This window comes from Talpa occidentalis, unplaced genomic scaffold (genome assembly GCF_014898055.3).
Source record: "Talpa occidentalis isolate TD23 unplaced genomic scaffold, MPIMG_talOcc4v2.1 talOcc4.6, whole genome shotgun sequence".
In the NCBI taxonomy this organism is placed as follows: Eukaryota; Metazoa; Chordata; class Mammalia; order Eulipotyphla; family Talpidae; genus Talpa; species Talpa occidentalis.
This window is the reverse complement of record NW_023604972.1, coordinates 46,167,031-46,181,788: the sequence shown is the minus strand read 5'-3', so window position 1 is coordinate 46,181,788 and position 14,758 is coordinate 46,167,031. Positions and strand designations below refer to the sequence as shown.

Here is a 14,758-nt window from a genome sequence, read left to right as displayed (position 1 = left end):
TGTTGTAATATATTCATATGACCAATCATGGTATTGTAATCCATAAACCAATCCCACGCTATATGTCAGTTATATCACAAAACTGGAAAAGGGGCTAAAAAATTGATTCCAAATCTTTATTGATTTTGTACAAATTTGTCCTTACAGTATGACCCAGTCTAGCAAGGCAAAACCATCTTCAGGACTGAAAAACAAGGCTTGGAAAATTTTAGTTGCTAAAATTTCCCTGCTGTTTACCTGACCAAAGTTCCATGACTATTCTAAGTATAATGAAATGCTGCCAGTGCAGGAATAGGGCAACTGGAAGTCATCTTATTTCTGCGTTCTTTCTTAAAGGGTATTGTTTCTATGGACACAATAAAGATATGTAAAGAAAATTCACTATTGCAGTAGAGATTTCATTTTTAAAATAAACTAATTTCCTTAGAATTATGTCATCTTGAATTCTTTTGCTGAACTTCATGAGAATTGAAAGACTCCATCATGAATTTGCCACAGAACAGGGATCAGTACATGGCTAATCTGACCATCTTGACCATGTGCATATGTTCACTGCCAAAATGTTGACATGATGACTGAGCCGCACCATTAATTGAGGTGGCCTGGTCTAAAATTAAATTGAAGTATTAAATGAAGAACAAGGGATATGGATTTGGAAATAAGGAAATATTTCTTGAGCAATGATGTCCTGTATTCCCCATTGCTAAATTACTCTAAGCCTCACCTTCATCATCTATTAATGGAAGTAAATGTAAATTCATGGGATTTCCAATAAAATTCTTGATTACAAATAATTTATAAACTTTAATGTGGTATGTATATATGTGTGCATACATAACTGTAAGAATCTACATCAAAAGATTTAAGATTATCTCAAGGTAAAATGATCACATAAAATAAAGGATATCTAGTTAAATTTAAATTTTAGATAAACAATGAATATTTTAAACTTAAGCAATATTTGTGACTTATTTAAACTACAAAATTCATTATTAATTTGTTGAATATTTTAATTTCTTAGGATGTATTTTTAGTATATAGATTTTAAGTTTGGATAACCTAGTAATTGATGTCTTGTTTTCTTTTTCTCTTATCTGCATTTTTTTTTTGAAGATTTATTTATTTATACAAGAACCAGGGTACAGGCCAGATATGCAGGAGGGTGAGAGAATTCACCAGAGACAGAGCAGGGAACAGAACAGGCAGACTGACCGAAATATACTGCTGAGGGGAGCAGCGGGCGAGACAGGAGAGGTCTGCCTCGCCATGTGGATATCTCCGCAGGGGGCTGGGCTTGAACCTGCACTGTAGAGGCTGTGGACAGCTTCACAGCGCTGTGCTCAACCACCTGCACCACCAGGGGAGGCCCCTTATCTGCATTTTCTAAAGGTTTCTGTAACATATATAATACATGCAATGAAAAGAAAGAAAAATTAGGATTTTTAATTGCTTCAGTTAGAAAAAAGTATACCAGTAATAAATTGAAGCACTTATCCTTCTTTAATTAGATTATTCTAACCATAATCCAAGGATCAGGAGTATCAGCCTCACCTGGGAGCTTGTTATTAATGCAGAAACAGACCCCATCTCAGACCTAGTAAATCTGAATGCACATTTTAATAAGATTCCCAGGAGGTTCCTATATGAAGCTCTACTCTAGAGGGAACTCAACTTAAAGCTTAGTCTTCAAAATAATTGACTTCTTTAAAAAAAGACCTTCAACAAGAGGGGAAGAGGAGTCTTAGGTGGAGTGGAGCAATCTGACCTGAAGCCAGGAAGCCAGAAAAGTGAGCAGGCAAGTGGGGAAGTTACCCAGTGACAGGCACTCCATCCTCCTATCCATCTCCTCTGGCTTCATGTACAGCCACTCTGGCTGGATGGCCACTGAATGACTCCAGGAGGCACCTGCCACTTAAATTACAATGAGAATGGCACCCCTGGAGCTTTGCAAATCTCTGCCCTGGGAATGTCATTTACACTCAAGTCAACTCACAGAGCAAGGAAAGTCAGTGAGGGGGAAATGAGTGAAAAGGTAGGGATGGCTTCTTGATGTTGTTTTGCAGGACATGGACTGTCTATTAACTAGTAATTTGTTTGGTTTGGGTAAGGGGACAAATGGTTTTTTCTTGGGTTCTGTCTTTTTATTTATTTTAAACTTGAATAATGAAACAGCTGGAATCAATTTTGGATAAAATTATTAAAATCCTTTTAGCTCATCCAAAATGTTAATATCTAACAAACATGCACAACTTTGGTTAACAACTGAAAATGCCTCCAAATTATCTTTCATAACTAGTAACGGATCCTCTTTTGTACCAGTAATTCTGCCATACTATGGCCAAGTGCATAAGAAGCATATTGCCAAAGCTCCTTCGTCTGAAGTTCTCAAGTTTAATTTTGAGAAGGAGCCAAAAACATAGGATTAGCACATGCAGGCAGCCCATCTGCCTCTCACTAGAGCATTTTGCTTTGGAACCCATCTTGGCCTACCTGTTCATCCCCCCCATACACCCTGCTCCCCACTTCATTGTACCCTGGCCAAGTGTACACCATGGGCTTCATTGCTTTTGTTATTATTCACTTCTTTCTTTATTACCTGTTTCAGTCACTAGAATATAAATGCCACAGGAGCAGGAATCTCATCTAACGCATGAGCATGCCCCCAGTGCCTAGATAATGCCTGCTACCCAGGAGACACTCACTAGACATTTATGGAAGGAATGAATAAAGACAGATTACTAATAAAAAATGTTCTGTTTGGTCACCGTTAATTTTAAATTTTTTATCCTTCAGTCATAGACTTTGACTTTTGTCTATTTGGAGTGTTTTTACTTTAACTTCTACTGGATAATTCTTGGATTTACCTTGTAGCTCAGAGTAGAAACTTTTATGATAACTTCTGACACCACTTCAGACTCAAAGTAAATTGCTTCTTCCTGCAAAGCATCTGCCTCTTGCTTTCATTAGCTGCAGTAATATTCTAATCACTCCACACTGCAGTCTCAGAGAAAGGGAAGAGAATTCCAGAAAATAGTTGTTTTTCTCTTCTGAAGAGAAAAACACTTGAAATCAAAGTGCTATAAAATAAACTCTCAATGACATGTGCACACACTCATACATGCACGCACGCGCGCACACACACACACACGAGATACTCCAATCTTTTTAAATGTTCTGCAAAAAGGCAAGGGTATTTCTGGGAGTGTTGAGGACAGCCCATGCAATCTCACAGGACTCCCAGGCCTGATTTTATAAATAACACTTAGGCAGAATTGAAAAAGGAACAGATTGTGTGATGGCAGGAAGGTTTCCAGAGATATGGGATGAGTGACAGAAAATACATCAATCAACAACTTAATGTGCAGGTAAGGTTGGAAACAATTGTTGGTTACACTCAGTTTCCCAATGGAATCTCGGGCAACTCTATTAACCTCTTTCTGCCACATTCTCATCACTTATAAATCGAGTACAGCAATCTACCAAGTAGACTTTGCACAGGGATTTGGTAATAAATGTGAGTAGACAGCTATATGTGGGGTACCTAACAATATTAAGCTAACATGCATAAAATCATGGGGTTACAAATGACTCAGGAAGTTAATCTAGTTCTTTTCACATGGGACCACAATTAAACCATTCCAGGGGAATTATATTCTAATCCTTCCTAAAAGGTGTCTGTATTAAGGAATTCCCAGATAACTCACTTTTGTCAAGAACACTTTCTTACATTTAAAACACGCAATCCTGCAATATCAGGATGTTTTTCTGCCCACTCAGAGACAGTGGCCGCGTCCTCATTTAGAGCATGAACATTCTAGCTGGCTGATCTATTTTCCTGCTCATCTGTACTCTGTGCCAGCCATACAACCTTGAGCATGTTACAGCCTAACTTACTCAAGTCCCAGTATCTTCTCCTCTAAAATAACTGTTTTAGCTGCGCCAAATGTTGTCCCATATGGTTGCTGTCAAAATTAGGTGAAAAAAACAAGTATGTTACCTCTCCTAGTGCCTGGCTCAATGACAACATAGTTTTTGGCTATGTATCCTGGTCACTCTAATTGTCATTTACAATTCTAATTTTTAAAAACATTTATCATTTTTGTTTTTCTTTTCTGTTCCCAACCCAAAATCCTTACTTTTCTTTCAATATAGTGTTCAAAATTGTGGGAAGGAGCTAACCACACTGAGTGGGCTCGGAAGAGTTCTTGATTTCTCCTAAGGAAATCAAGAAGAAAAAGCAGAGTTGACAGGCCATCATGAGGAATCTGCTCCAGGCTGCTCAAAGGGCCTGAGTTTCAGCCTGGTGCTATAAAAGCCAAGGTCTCAGAGTACATCTCTTTGAATTCTTGGAAAGACTGGTGTTTCTGGAGGTTTAATATCTCTGTGGTTTCCTCTAATACCTCTGATCACACAGTCCACCTCTGTGTAAAAGTATGCAGGCTGGTTGCAAAGATTCCAACAAGTCAAAAATCATTTCTATAACAACATGGTTTTTGAAAAAAGGAAGAAGTGAATTTCTATTTGCTCTTTGTATTTTCTCCCTGTACTTTCTTTATATCCAGCAGGGGCTAAGAACTGTAATTATTTTCTTCAAGGGATTTGGGGCTTGCCAAGGAAGCTTGTTTGATAAAAACCATTGAAGAGATTTGAGAAGCAGTTAGAAAGGAGAAAACACTTCTTAAAACCCACCTTCCCACCAGGAGTCTTGGGGGCCTTAACAAAGGATAGGCACCAACCTCCCAGGACAGAACTCAGGAAGTAGTCAGACCACAGGGTGGAAGACTGATGTGCTTTACGAAGCCAGTAGGAATCTTAGGAATGCAGATTCCCATATTTCACAAGGGGTTATGGAAATAGAGCCATAGAGTTTAATCAATGCACACAAAGGAGGAAACCAGTATATGTACCTGGAGAGTAATGATTTTCCCCTAACTTCTAGGCACCATCTGACAATCCCCAGAGCCATCTGACATTCCAGGGAAGGGAGGTTACTCCTATAATGTTCCTAAATGCCTATCTGTATGGACTGTGATTTATACCAGGTGATCACAGACACTTTACAATCTACCAAGTACCTTACATCCCTAACCTCCTTTACACCTGGTAAAAAGCCTGTGTGAATGATAATTATCCCTATTCTAAACCTGTGAATGCAAAGGCTCAGAGAGCTTAAGTGTCTGGTCCGGGATCTCTATATTTCAATTGTGCACACTTCCCACTGTGCCATAGGACTCACTGGGTACAAAATCTTTAACCTAATCTTGAAATGCAGCATTTCTGTGTGAGGATGTATAATAAAGCAATCTCAAAGTAGTTTAATAAGTGGGTTTGTAGGTTACAAAACAAAATCTGCAGGATGCTCACAGTTATATTGTAAAAATTAACACTCAAAGCTAGGCTTACGAAAAAAGACTTAGACAGATGATAGCAAAATGGTAAAGGCAATTTAGTTTAGGTGGTAGGCAGATTACTTTTCTACTTTTTCTACATTCAAAATTTCCTTTAATGAACATGTCATATTTACAGTGAAAAAATAAGAGTAATAATACTTTTTCAAGATAGTTAAAGAATTTACCCAATGTCAAGTCAGTTTGGTTGTAGGATTAAAAAGTTGCCATCCTTACCTCCCCGGAGACCAAAAAACCCACATAAATATGGTTATAGAATCAAGTTATTGAGGGTGGCATCAATTCTCTATAGATAAATGGCACAAAAATGAAGGAATCATTTCTAAATTTTGAAAGAAGTCCAGGTTTTACCCTGAAAAGACTAATTCTTACTCAGAGTAGCAAATTAGAAGTAATAAATGGGGTTCTACTATGAGCTCTAGGTTTTTCTTAGCTACTCTGAGGATTCCTGGAACTTGAGAGAATATAACTTTTGGAACAGTGAAGCAAAAGGGATTAGTTCCTGCAGTTCATCTGTTACTCACAATGGAAGGGAGGACATCTGTGGGGACATTCTTTTGCACATCAGTCCTCTATCTTATGTGCAAGCATCCTGCTTTGCTCCCACCTCACAGGATCTCCCTAATGCTAAGCCTGGAAGTTGCCGAACATTACTTCAAATCATGCTTACTCACCTTCACACTGCCCAGTGTTCTCCAAGTAAAATTGGGCTCTACACTGGGAGACACACTCTCCAGAGGGGGGGTGTGCCCCAGAAAGCTGCTTAACTTGTAGTCCTTCCTCTGGTTTCTTACACTGGGTACAGTGAGAAGGTTCTACACCCACACAGGTCAGGCAAGAGGGATGACAGGCTGCCAAGGGGAATAAAGAGCAGAAAACATTCCAAGGATCACATATATGCCACAACAAAGGGGAGTCCCTCATAAATCAAAGCAACTTTGGAAAGTCCAACATGCACATCCATCTAAATTTTTTTTTTTTTAGTGTTCTGTACAAAGCACAGGGTGATAACTTGTGAGAAGCAAAATGAGAATAATGTTAAATTGTCCCATCTCCTAAGTGTTCTCAAGCTAGATCATGAAAAAAATAAATAAAAACAAACAAAAAAACCCAGCAAACTGGATAATATTGACTTGGTTCTCCAGAGAAACATATTCACTGAATGACAATTTAATATCGTGTCCTTCCATTTTCCTGGAAGATTTTAGGAAGTACTCTTACAAGACCATTATTGCATTTTTTTGTACAAATGGTCTCTGTGTTATTGTGCATTTTACCAAATACAAAGGGGTTCAGGCAGCAAATTCCTCTCAGAATTTATGAGAAGACTGCTTTGCTACACAGGCAGAGGACTCTCTTGAACAACAAGAATTTGACAATCCATCATAGTTTCTAGTTTTCTCTGGTCACTGGTGAGAATCAGAGCCAAATGGAGCACTCAAACTATCTCACGTGCATACTTTCGAAATAACTCTCTTGTTCTTCAGAATATTTTCTATTTCACAATATTTATTGCAGTTGCCCTTGTATGAATGCATTTTTCTTATAACTATTGTAAAATTCTTTTCCAAGGTAACTGATGTATAAATAAACATAAATTAATTTCACTTAATTAAACCATTTGCTCCCAATATTCTAGTTTCAAAAAGCTCAAATGGCACTGCCCTCCCAGTGAGCCCAAAGCCTTTTTGGCAAATAGCTATTTAAGATTTTCCATTTTACTTAGCCCAGAGGCATTGCTAGTGACTGTAGTTTACTCAGCAGGATCATTAACAAACAGAAGTTCTACAGGGAACAACAAAATGAAGACAAAGAAAAACATTAGCCATTCTAGGAGAAAAGAAAATGAGAGTTTGGTTTTGTTTTAATGTTAGATAATGGAAATTATTAGAATGGCCAGGAAAAATATCATAGACTTCTAAGTGTCTTCACAAATATTCAAAGAGATTTTTTCATTTCTGTGATACCTTCACAGAAATGTTTTAATGAAATAAAATGCCCAACTATAACAGACACACTAGAGGAAAAATTTCACTGAAAAGTAACTTGGGAAATTCTCTCTAAAACAACTGCAACACTGTTGATACCTCTGCAGATGCCCTGGTCAGGGTAGAAGTTCTCTCCACAGTTGGACAGACAGCGGCCTTGGCGCAGAACCTGGGGACTGACACAGGCTGCGCAGTGAGAGGCTGTGGGTCCGGAGCAGCTGGCACACGAGTTATGACAAACTGAGGAAGAGAATGAGAAGGAAAACACCATGGGACCAAGTGACCACAGGACTCACTTCCTGTAGGAGCTCCTGATGGGAAGAAACCCTCCCTGAAAGCACTCTCAACCCTCCCTCAAACTATCAAACCAGACCAAGGAAAGTTTTTAGACATGGTTATATTTCCAGAACTGCCACCAATGCCAATGCCCTTTACCCATCTTTTACCTGTGCTCTACCTACTATTTATTTCTTTATTTATTTTTAAGATTTTTTTTATATTCCCCATACAATTGCACCCCCCTTATTTTGACCCTAATCCCTCCTCTCCCCGCCACCCCCCCATAGCGTGTCTCTGGTTTACAGTTGCTTGTTGATTTTGATTTTTTCTTTATTACAGTTATTCCTTTTCCTGGTTCTTTAGTTAGGTTTTCTAGATTCCTGCTATGAGTGAGACCATCTGGTATTTTTCTTTTTCTTTCTGGCTTATTTCGCTGAGCATGATCCCTTCCAGCTCCATCCATGTTGCTGCAACTTACATGAGTTTATCTTTTTTGATGGCTGAGTAATATTCCATTGTGTATATGTACCACATCTTCTTGATCCAGTCATCTATTTTTGGGCATTTGGGTTGTTTCCAAAGCTTAGCTATTATAAATAGTGCTGTTATAAACATAAGGGTGCAGATGCCCTTTTGAATTAATGTTTCTGTGTCATTTGGGTAAATACCTAGGAGTGGAATTGCTGGATCATATGGAAGCTCTATCTTTTACCTACTATTTATTAACTTCCTTCATTTAGTGCTTAAGTGTCTTCCTTATATACATTCCCACTTTTAATCTTTATAGTAATAGTAGGAGGAAGGCAATACTAGTCAGACTTTACAGATGAAGAAACTGAGGTCTTGAGAAACCAAAAAATTTACTGAAGTTGACAGAGATAATTAATAGCAGGGCTGGGACTGACTGAGGTCTGTCCGAAACCCAAACTCACACTATCCGAAAAGGAAAAATTAGGAAATTCATGGGTCTAAGAATTGAGAGCTCTGGAATTTTAACTGCTTGTCCAGCAACTTATTGATGCATTTGGCCAATTTGGGTCTCTGTAGACCTAGTTTCCTTGACATATGCTCAGTGAGAAGTTGGACTAGGTCATTTAAGATAGTTCCAGTGGGACATGATAGGATTCTAAGTAAGAATTATATTCAATAGTCTGATCACTATGTATGACAATGCCATGCATGCCTCTCCCCTTCTTTGGTCACAGGAGGTAGCAGTGGGACATCCCCATGTCTAAGAAACAATGACACTATGGCTTATCCTTAGGGCAGGAGTGAGATATGGGTAGAAGGCCTCAGAAGACAATAATCAGGAGCTGGGAGAGAGCATGTGGAGGTAGGATGTGACCGTTGGAGGCAGGATGCTGAGGAAAGGGGTTGGAAGTTGGGTAAGTAAAGAGGTTGGCAGATAAAGAGGAGGTTGAAAAGAAGAGATTGTGGGGCAGGTCGAAATAACCTGCCACTAACATGACTACCATAGGAAGAAATGAGACTGTGTGTGTATATTTCAGAAAGGAGGGGCAATTAAGGTTTCCCAGGCAGTAGTAAGTTCCCAGAGTTGCTTGCAAGAAGAGACACACATCAAGGATATATTAATATAAGTAGAACCTTATAAAGCTTCAAATGGTAATGTTTTGTAGCTTAGGTTGTATGCGTCTGGAACAAGCAATACATAAATAGCACATAAAACCAAATTTCCAAAGATAGACTTCAGATTTATAAGCTATCAGACTTGGTTTACTTTATTTTTGTGATGTGTTATAGTTGCCAATACACCATTTATAAAACCCATCTAAGAAATGATTCTGTCATACCTACAACCTAATTTAGTGATGCTTACAAGTATACAAGAACTGAATGTCAATCTTAAAGACTTTCTGCATTTCAAAAGGACCAATGATGTCTATTGATGATTAACACATGTCTTTTATTTAAATTAATCACACTAGTCCTCCAGCCTCCACCCAATCTCCCACTTCTACACTATACACAGATTCTATAGAAAATGGTTCCTTTTAATTTGTCATTTTCCCATTTCACACACTAATTCCTAAATGAGCTGCACAGAGCACTTAGTCAAACATGCATTAAATACTTTGTCATGATGATGATGATGACCTATGACTTACCTTTGCATCTGCCAGTGGCATCAGCATAGTACCCACCAGGGCATTCGGAAATACATTCCCCATGATGTAATACCATCTTCTCAACACAGGTAAGACACCTGGCACTCTTGGGACCACAGTTCTTACATGATTGGTCACAAGCTAAAGAGGAAACCCCATAAGAGAAAGTCAATTGTGAGCAAAGGAATAGAGAAACTATTCTTTATAATGTTGACAGTGGTAGGAACATAGTAATCTCATTCTCTGACTGTTCAGCTGAGTTCTGATTCCTTGAATCCAACATTTCAGAGGACTCTTCACTTCCTGTTTTCACAGTTGATGGAGAACCAAAGAATTATTCATTGAGCTAAGTATAACAAGCACTCTGGGCACACCCACCAGTGTATCCAAATTAATATGAAATTCAAACTCAAAATAGCCTTGAAGGTAGGGTTGCCAGATTTAGCAAATAAAAAAAATCAGATACCCAGCTAATTTGAATTTCAGATAAATAATGAATACTTTTTCAGTTTAAGTTTGTCTGAAATGTCTCATTTTATATTTTATCTTACACTTCTAGTTGGAGAGAGAATTCAGAAATACAAAGTTCAACTAAGCAAGATCACACTATAAAAATTATTTTAAGATTATTGAATATTACACAATCCTCTGGGGTCTACTTGTTCACTTACTTTTTCATTTAGTCCCCAAAACATTTCTTAAGTCCTGTATCAGGTACTGTGCCAGGTGGTAGAAACATGAAAACAAAACCATCTTAGTCCTTTAAGGAGTTTGTTAATTTAATAGAAAGAGAAAGACACACACAAAGCCAGAGATATTAAAGATTGACTCAGGCAAGTTTGTAAAGGCACTATGAAAAGTCCAAAAATGTACATGACATAGGAGGTATGAGAGGCCAGAAAGGATTCACAGAAGAAGCAACCCTTGAGCACTGTCTTGAGAAGTGAATCTGAGCATGACAGACTGATGAAAAGACATCCCAGCTAAGTAACAAGGCAACTACAAATCCAAAGTCTGATAAAGTTCCAGCTGTCCAGTGAAAATGAAATTCCATACAGCTGGAGAAGTAGTAAGGACCAGATTATAAAAACCTGAATGACAGTCTAGAGGTTCTCATATATGAAAGGATGAGACTCTGCAATGTCTTAGTCTTAAACAAATACAAACACGGCCATGATTGTGTATAAGACAGATCACTTGGAAAGGTAGTTTGGAAGGCTGGGAAAGGAAAGTTGAGGGCCTAATTGGAAAACAATGGCAAAATTGACAGAATGGAATGATTAGGAGTTGAATCCTGGCAGTGGATGAGGTGATGGATTTTAGAGCTGTGTAAGTGAAAGTGCCTCAATGACTTTCAAGGGTCTAGCTTGGGGAATAGGTGATGTGACTCACAGAATGCAAGAAGGACCAGGCAGTGTGGGGATTTTGATGGGTTCACTTTGGGATACATGCAGTTCAGTAAAGAATCTGATTTACAGGTCTAGAGCTCAGGGCAAAGGCCTGTCTGGCTATTGACCAGAAAATGATTCCAAGCTTGATAATACTATATGGTGGCAAGAATATGGAGATGAAAGAACCCTCGTACTTGGGAGTGTAGATGCTTGTCAACCATCAAATAAATAATATGCAGAGTCAAGATACCAACAATTCTACTCCTGGTTATCAATTTCAAGGAACCACCCACTCAGGCTCATAGAAGGGACATATTTAAGGTTGTTCATTGGCACTTTCTAGTGACAAGAGGGGATGTATGATGTATGACAAATGCAGACCAGGGAGTACCATGAAACAGCAAGAAGCAAAGGGTAGATGATAGAGCAACACAGGTAAATCTTAAAAGCGCGCTGAATGAAAAAAGAAGAGACTGTGAACAGAATACCATTAAGAAAATTATATATCTATATCCAGATATACTATATACTCAAAATGACAATATCCAATTTACATAAGTCCTTAAAACCACAAAGATATAAAAATTAAAATAATTCTACCTCTGTGTATTTATCCCAATAAAATGAAAATACTAACTTGAAAAGATGTGTTCATCAAAGCATTATTTACAATAGCCAAGACAGGGAAAAAACCTAAATGCCAATCAATGGACAAATACACACTGGAATATTGTTTAGTCATGAAAAATAATGAACTCTTGGGCCTCCCCAGTGGCGCAGCGGTTGAGCGCTGGGTTGCGAAGCTGCCTGCAGCCTCTGCAACGCCGGTTCGATCCCCGGCTGCTCCCCGGCCACTGAAGGAGGGTCCCGCATGGCGTGCAGACCTCTCCTGCCACGCCCACTGCTCCCCTCAGCAGTGTGCTTCGGTCCTTCTGCCTGCTCTGCTCCCCGCTCTGGCTCTGGTGAATTCTCTCACTCTCCCGCGCTTCTGACTGTACCCAGTGCTTGTATAAATAAAAAAAAAGAAAAAAAATAAATAAAATAAAAATAATGAACTCTTGCCATATGTGGCAACATGGATGGATATTAAAGATATTATGCTAAGTAAAATAAGTCACCCAGATAAAGACAAATACTATATGATCCTGCTCTTGTGCATTATCTTAAAAAAAAATTACACTCATTGATACAGAAGAACAAATTGGTGGTAGCCAGAGGCAGGAGGTAGAAATGGGTAAAGAGGGTCAAAAGGCACAAATTTCCATCTGTGTAATAAGTAAGTGTGGCAACTATAGTTAGTAATACTGCATTGTATATTGAAAGTTACTAAGAGAGTAGATCTTAAGAGCTCTTGTAGGAAAAAAAAAGTATTATAAGTATTTATGGTGATGGATATTAACTTGACTTATGGTGATCATTTTGCATACAAATATTGAATCATTATGTTGCACACCTAAAAGTAATATGTTGCATGTCAATTATATTTCAATATAAAAATTAATATAGTTGCCTAGGTGAAGAAGGGTAATTAGGATAAAAGTAAGAAAGGAAAGAGAGAGAAAAGGAGAAAGGAGAAAGAGAGAGACTAGCTAACAGAAACTTTTGAACTTGCTTTGATTTATTATGTTAGCTAGAGTCAGAAAAAAGCCTGCATAATGGCATGAGTATTAAAGACTAAAGAATGAGGAGGTTTAGTTCTTTGACTTTCTCCACCCTTTATTTCTAATATTTGTAAAATGCAAAGCATGTACTACAGAAGAACTTGATTGCTTCAAATTCTTTCAGCCAGGACATACCACAGTTTATAACAGGTTATGCTGGATTTTTCTCAGCAGTTGACTTTGAGATTTTTACAGATATAGGCTGTTTGGTTATAAATTATTAAACCAACACAAATCAGTCTTTATCTTGAATAGCACTGATCTGAATTGAAAATAAGTCAGCTTTATCAGTATCAGGCGTCTTAATTAACATTCTGATACCAATCAGTGACTTCGTTCACCGTTGTTCTAGAAAATATTTATACAGACATCTGTGAAGGCATTTGATACAGACTTAAAAGAAGTCTAACAATTTTATGAAAATGTAAACTCCAATCATGTCAATCAGGCCAGTGGCATCACAAAATCTTGCACCATGTGAAGAACATGGCAGGCATTTAGTCATTGCTGGCTGATCAATTGATGGTTGGCTGATTGCCAGCAATGGTCTTTCCTCTCTTAGAGGTTTTCTTTCTGATGCTTTGTTTCAAGATGTGTACAGCTGGCATTACAGATGCATGCTCTCTACCAAAGTCACTTATCCAATAGTTGTCTTCTTTCATTCTTCCAGTATGCATGGGGCCCTAACATTCTTCATTCCATGTTTCAGCTCAAATAGATTCCCAACTTTCACCACATCCGTGCTCACACTGACCCTTCCTCCTTCTAAATAAGTAAGTCCTCATTTAACATTCTTGATAGGTTCTTGAAAACTTTGACCTTAAGAGAAATTGTATATATACCAAAAGCAAGTCTTCAAACGATGTAATTTCATTCAACATTAGCAGGGTTGTGTTTTTTTTCTCATTAACAACATAATGATTAAAGCCTTGGGTGGAAATCCTAAAACCATAAAATACATAGAAGAAAACAGGCAAAATCCTCCATGACACTGGCTTCACAGATACTTTCGGGGACTCAACTCCAGCAGCACAGGAAACAAAAGCAAAAATAAGTAAATGGGGTTATATCAAACTGAAAAAAATTTTATACAGCCAAAAAAACTAACATTAAAACGAAAAGAAGCACTAAGGAATGGGAGAAAATATTCATGCACCATATATCTGACAAGGGACTGATATCAAAGATATACAAAGAACTCATGACTCAACAACAACAAATACATAACTCAATTTAAAAAAATGGACAGAAAAGCTAAATAGACACTTCTCCAAAGAAGATATATAGATGTCCAACAGGCACCTGAGAAAATGCTCATCATCACGTATCATCAAGGAAATGCAAATTAAAACCACAGTGAGTTACCACCTCATACTTATTTTTGATGTAAGTTGGCCCACATCAAAAATACCAGAAATAGCAAGTGCTGGTGAGGATGTGGAAAAAGGAGCCCTTCTTACACAATTGGTGGGAATGTAGACTGGTTCAGCCTCTGTGGGAAGCAGAATGGAGGTTTCTAAAAATATTAAAAATAGATTTACCATACAATCTGGCAATTCCACTCTTAGGTATCTACCCAAAGAATGCAAAAACATGAATCTGAAGGGATAAAAGCACTCCTATGTCCATTGCAGCACTGTTTACAATAACCAAGATATGGAAACAACCTAAGTGCCCAAAGACAGTTGACTAGATTAGGAAGATGTGATATATATACACAATGGAATAGAACTCACCTATAAAAAAAAAATGGTGTACTCTTATCATTTTGCAACAACATGAATGAAACTGGAGGGGATTATGCTAAGCAAAATAAGTCAGAAGGAGAAAGACAAATAACAGATGGTTTTACACATACATGCAATATAGAGAAGCAAAACAAAGGGTCAGGCAAAACCAAACCAA

General features: G+C 38.0%; 1 protein-coding gene across 2 annotated transcripts in view; it reads right to left on the bottom strand.

Annotated features, from left to right (window-relative positions):
• Positions 1 to 14,758, bottom strand: part of FRAS1 (Fraser extracellular matrix complex subunit 1) — a 445,491-nt gene that overhangs the window by 195,668 nt on the left and 235,065 nt on the right. For both annotated transcript variants that reach the window (XM_054687966.1, XM_037530712.2), the window contains exons 16-18: positions 9,802 to 9,942; positions 7,496 to 7,636; positions 6,083 to 6,259 (exon numbers count right to left, since the gene is read on the bottom strand). In XM_054687966.1, the coding sequence (XP_054543941.1) occupies positions 6,083 to 6,259; positions 7,496 to 7,636; positions 9,802 to 9,942 (459 nt within the window). The remainder of the gene's footprint in view (positions 1 to 6,082; positions 6,260 to 7,495; positions 7,637 to 9,801; positions 9,943 to 14,758) is intronic.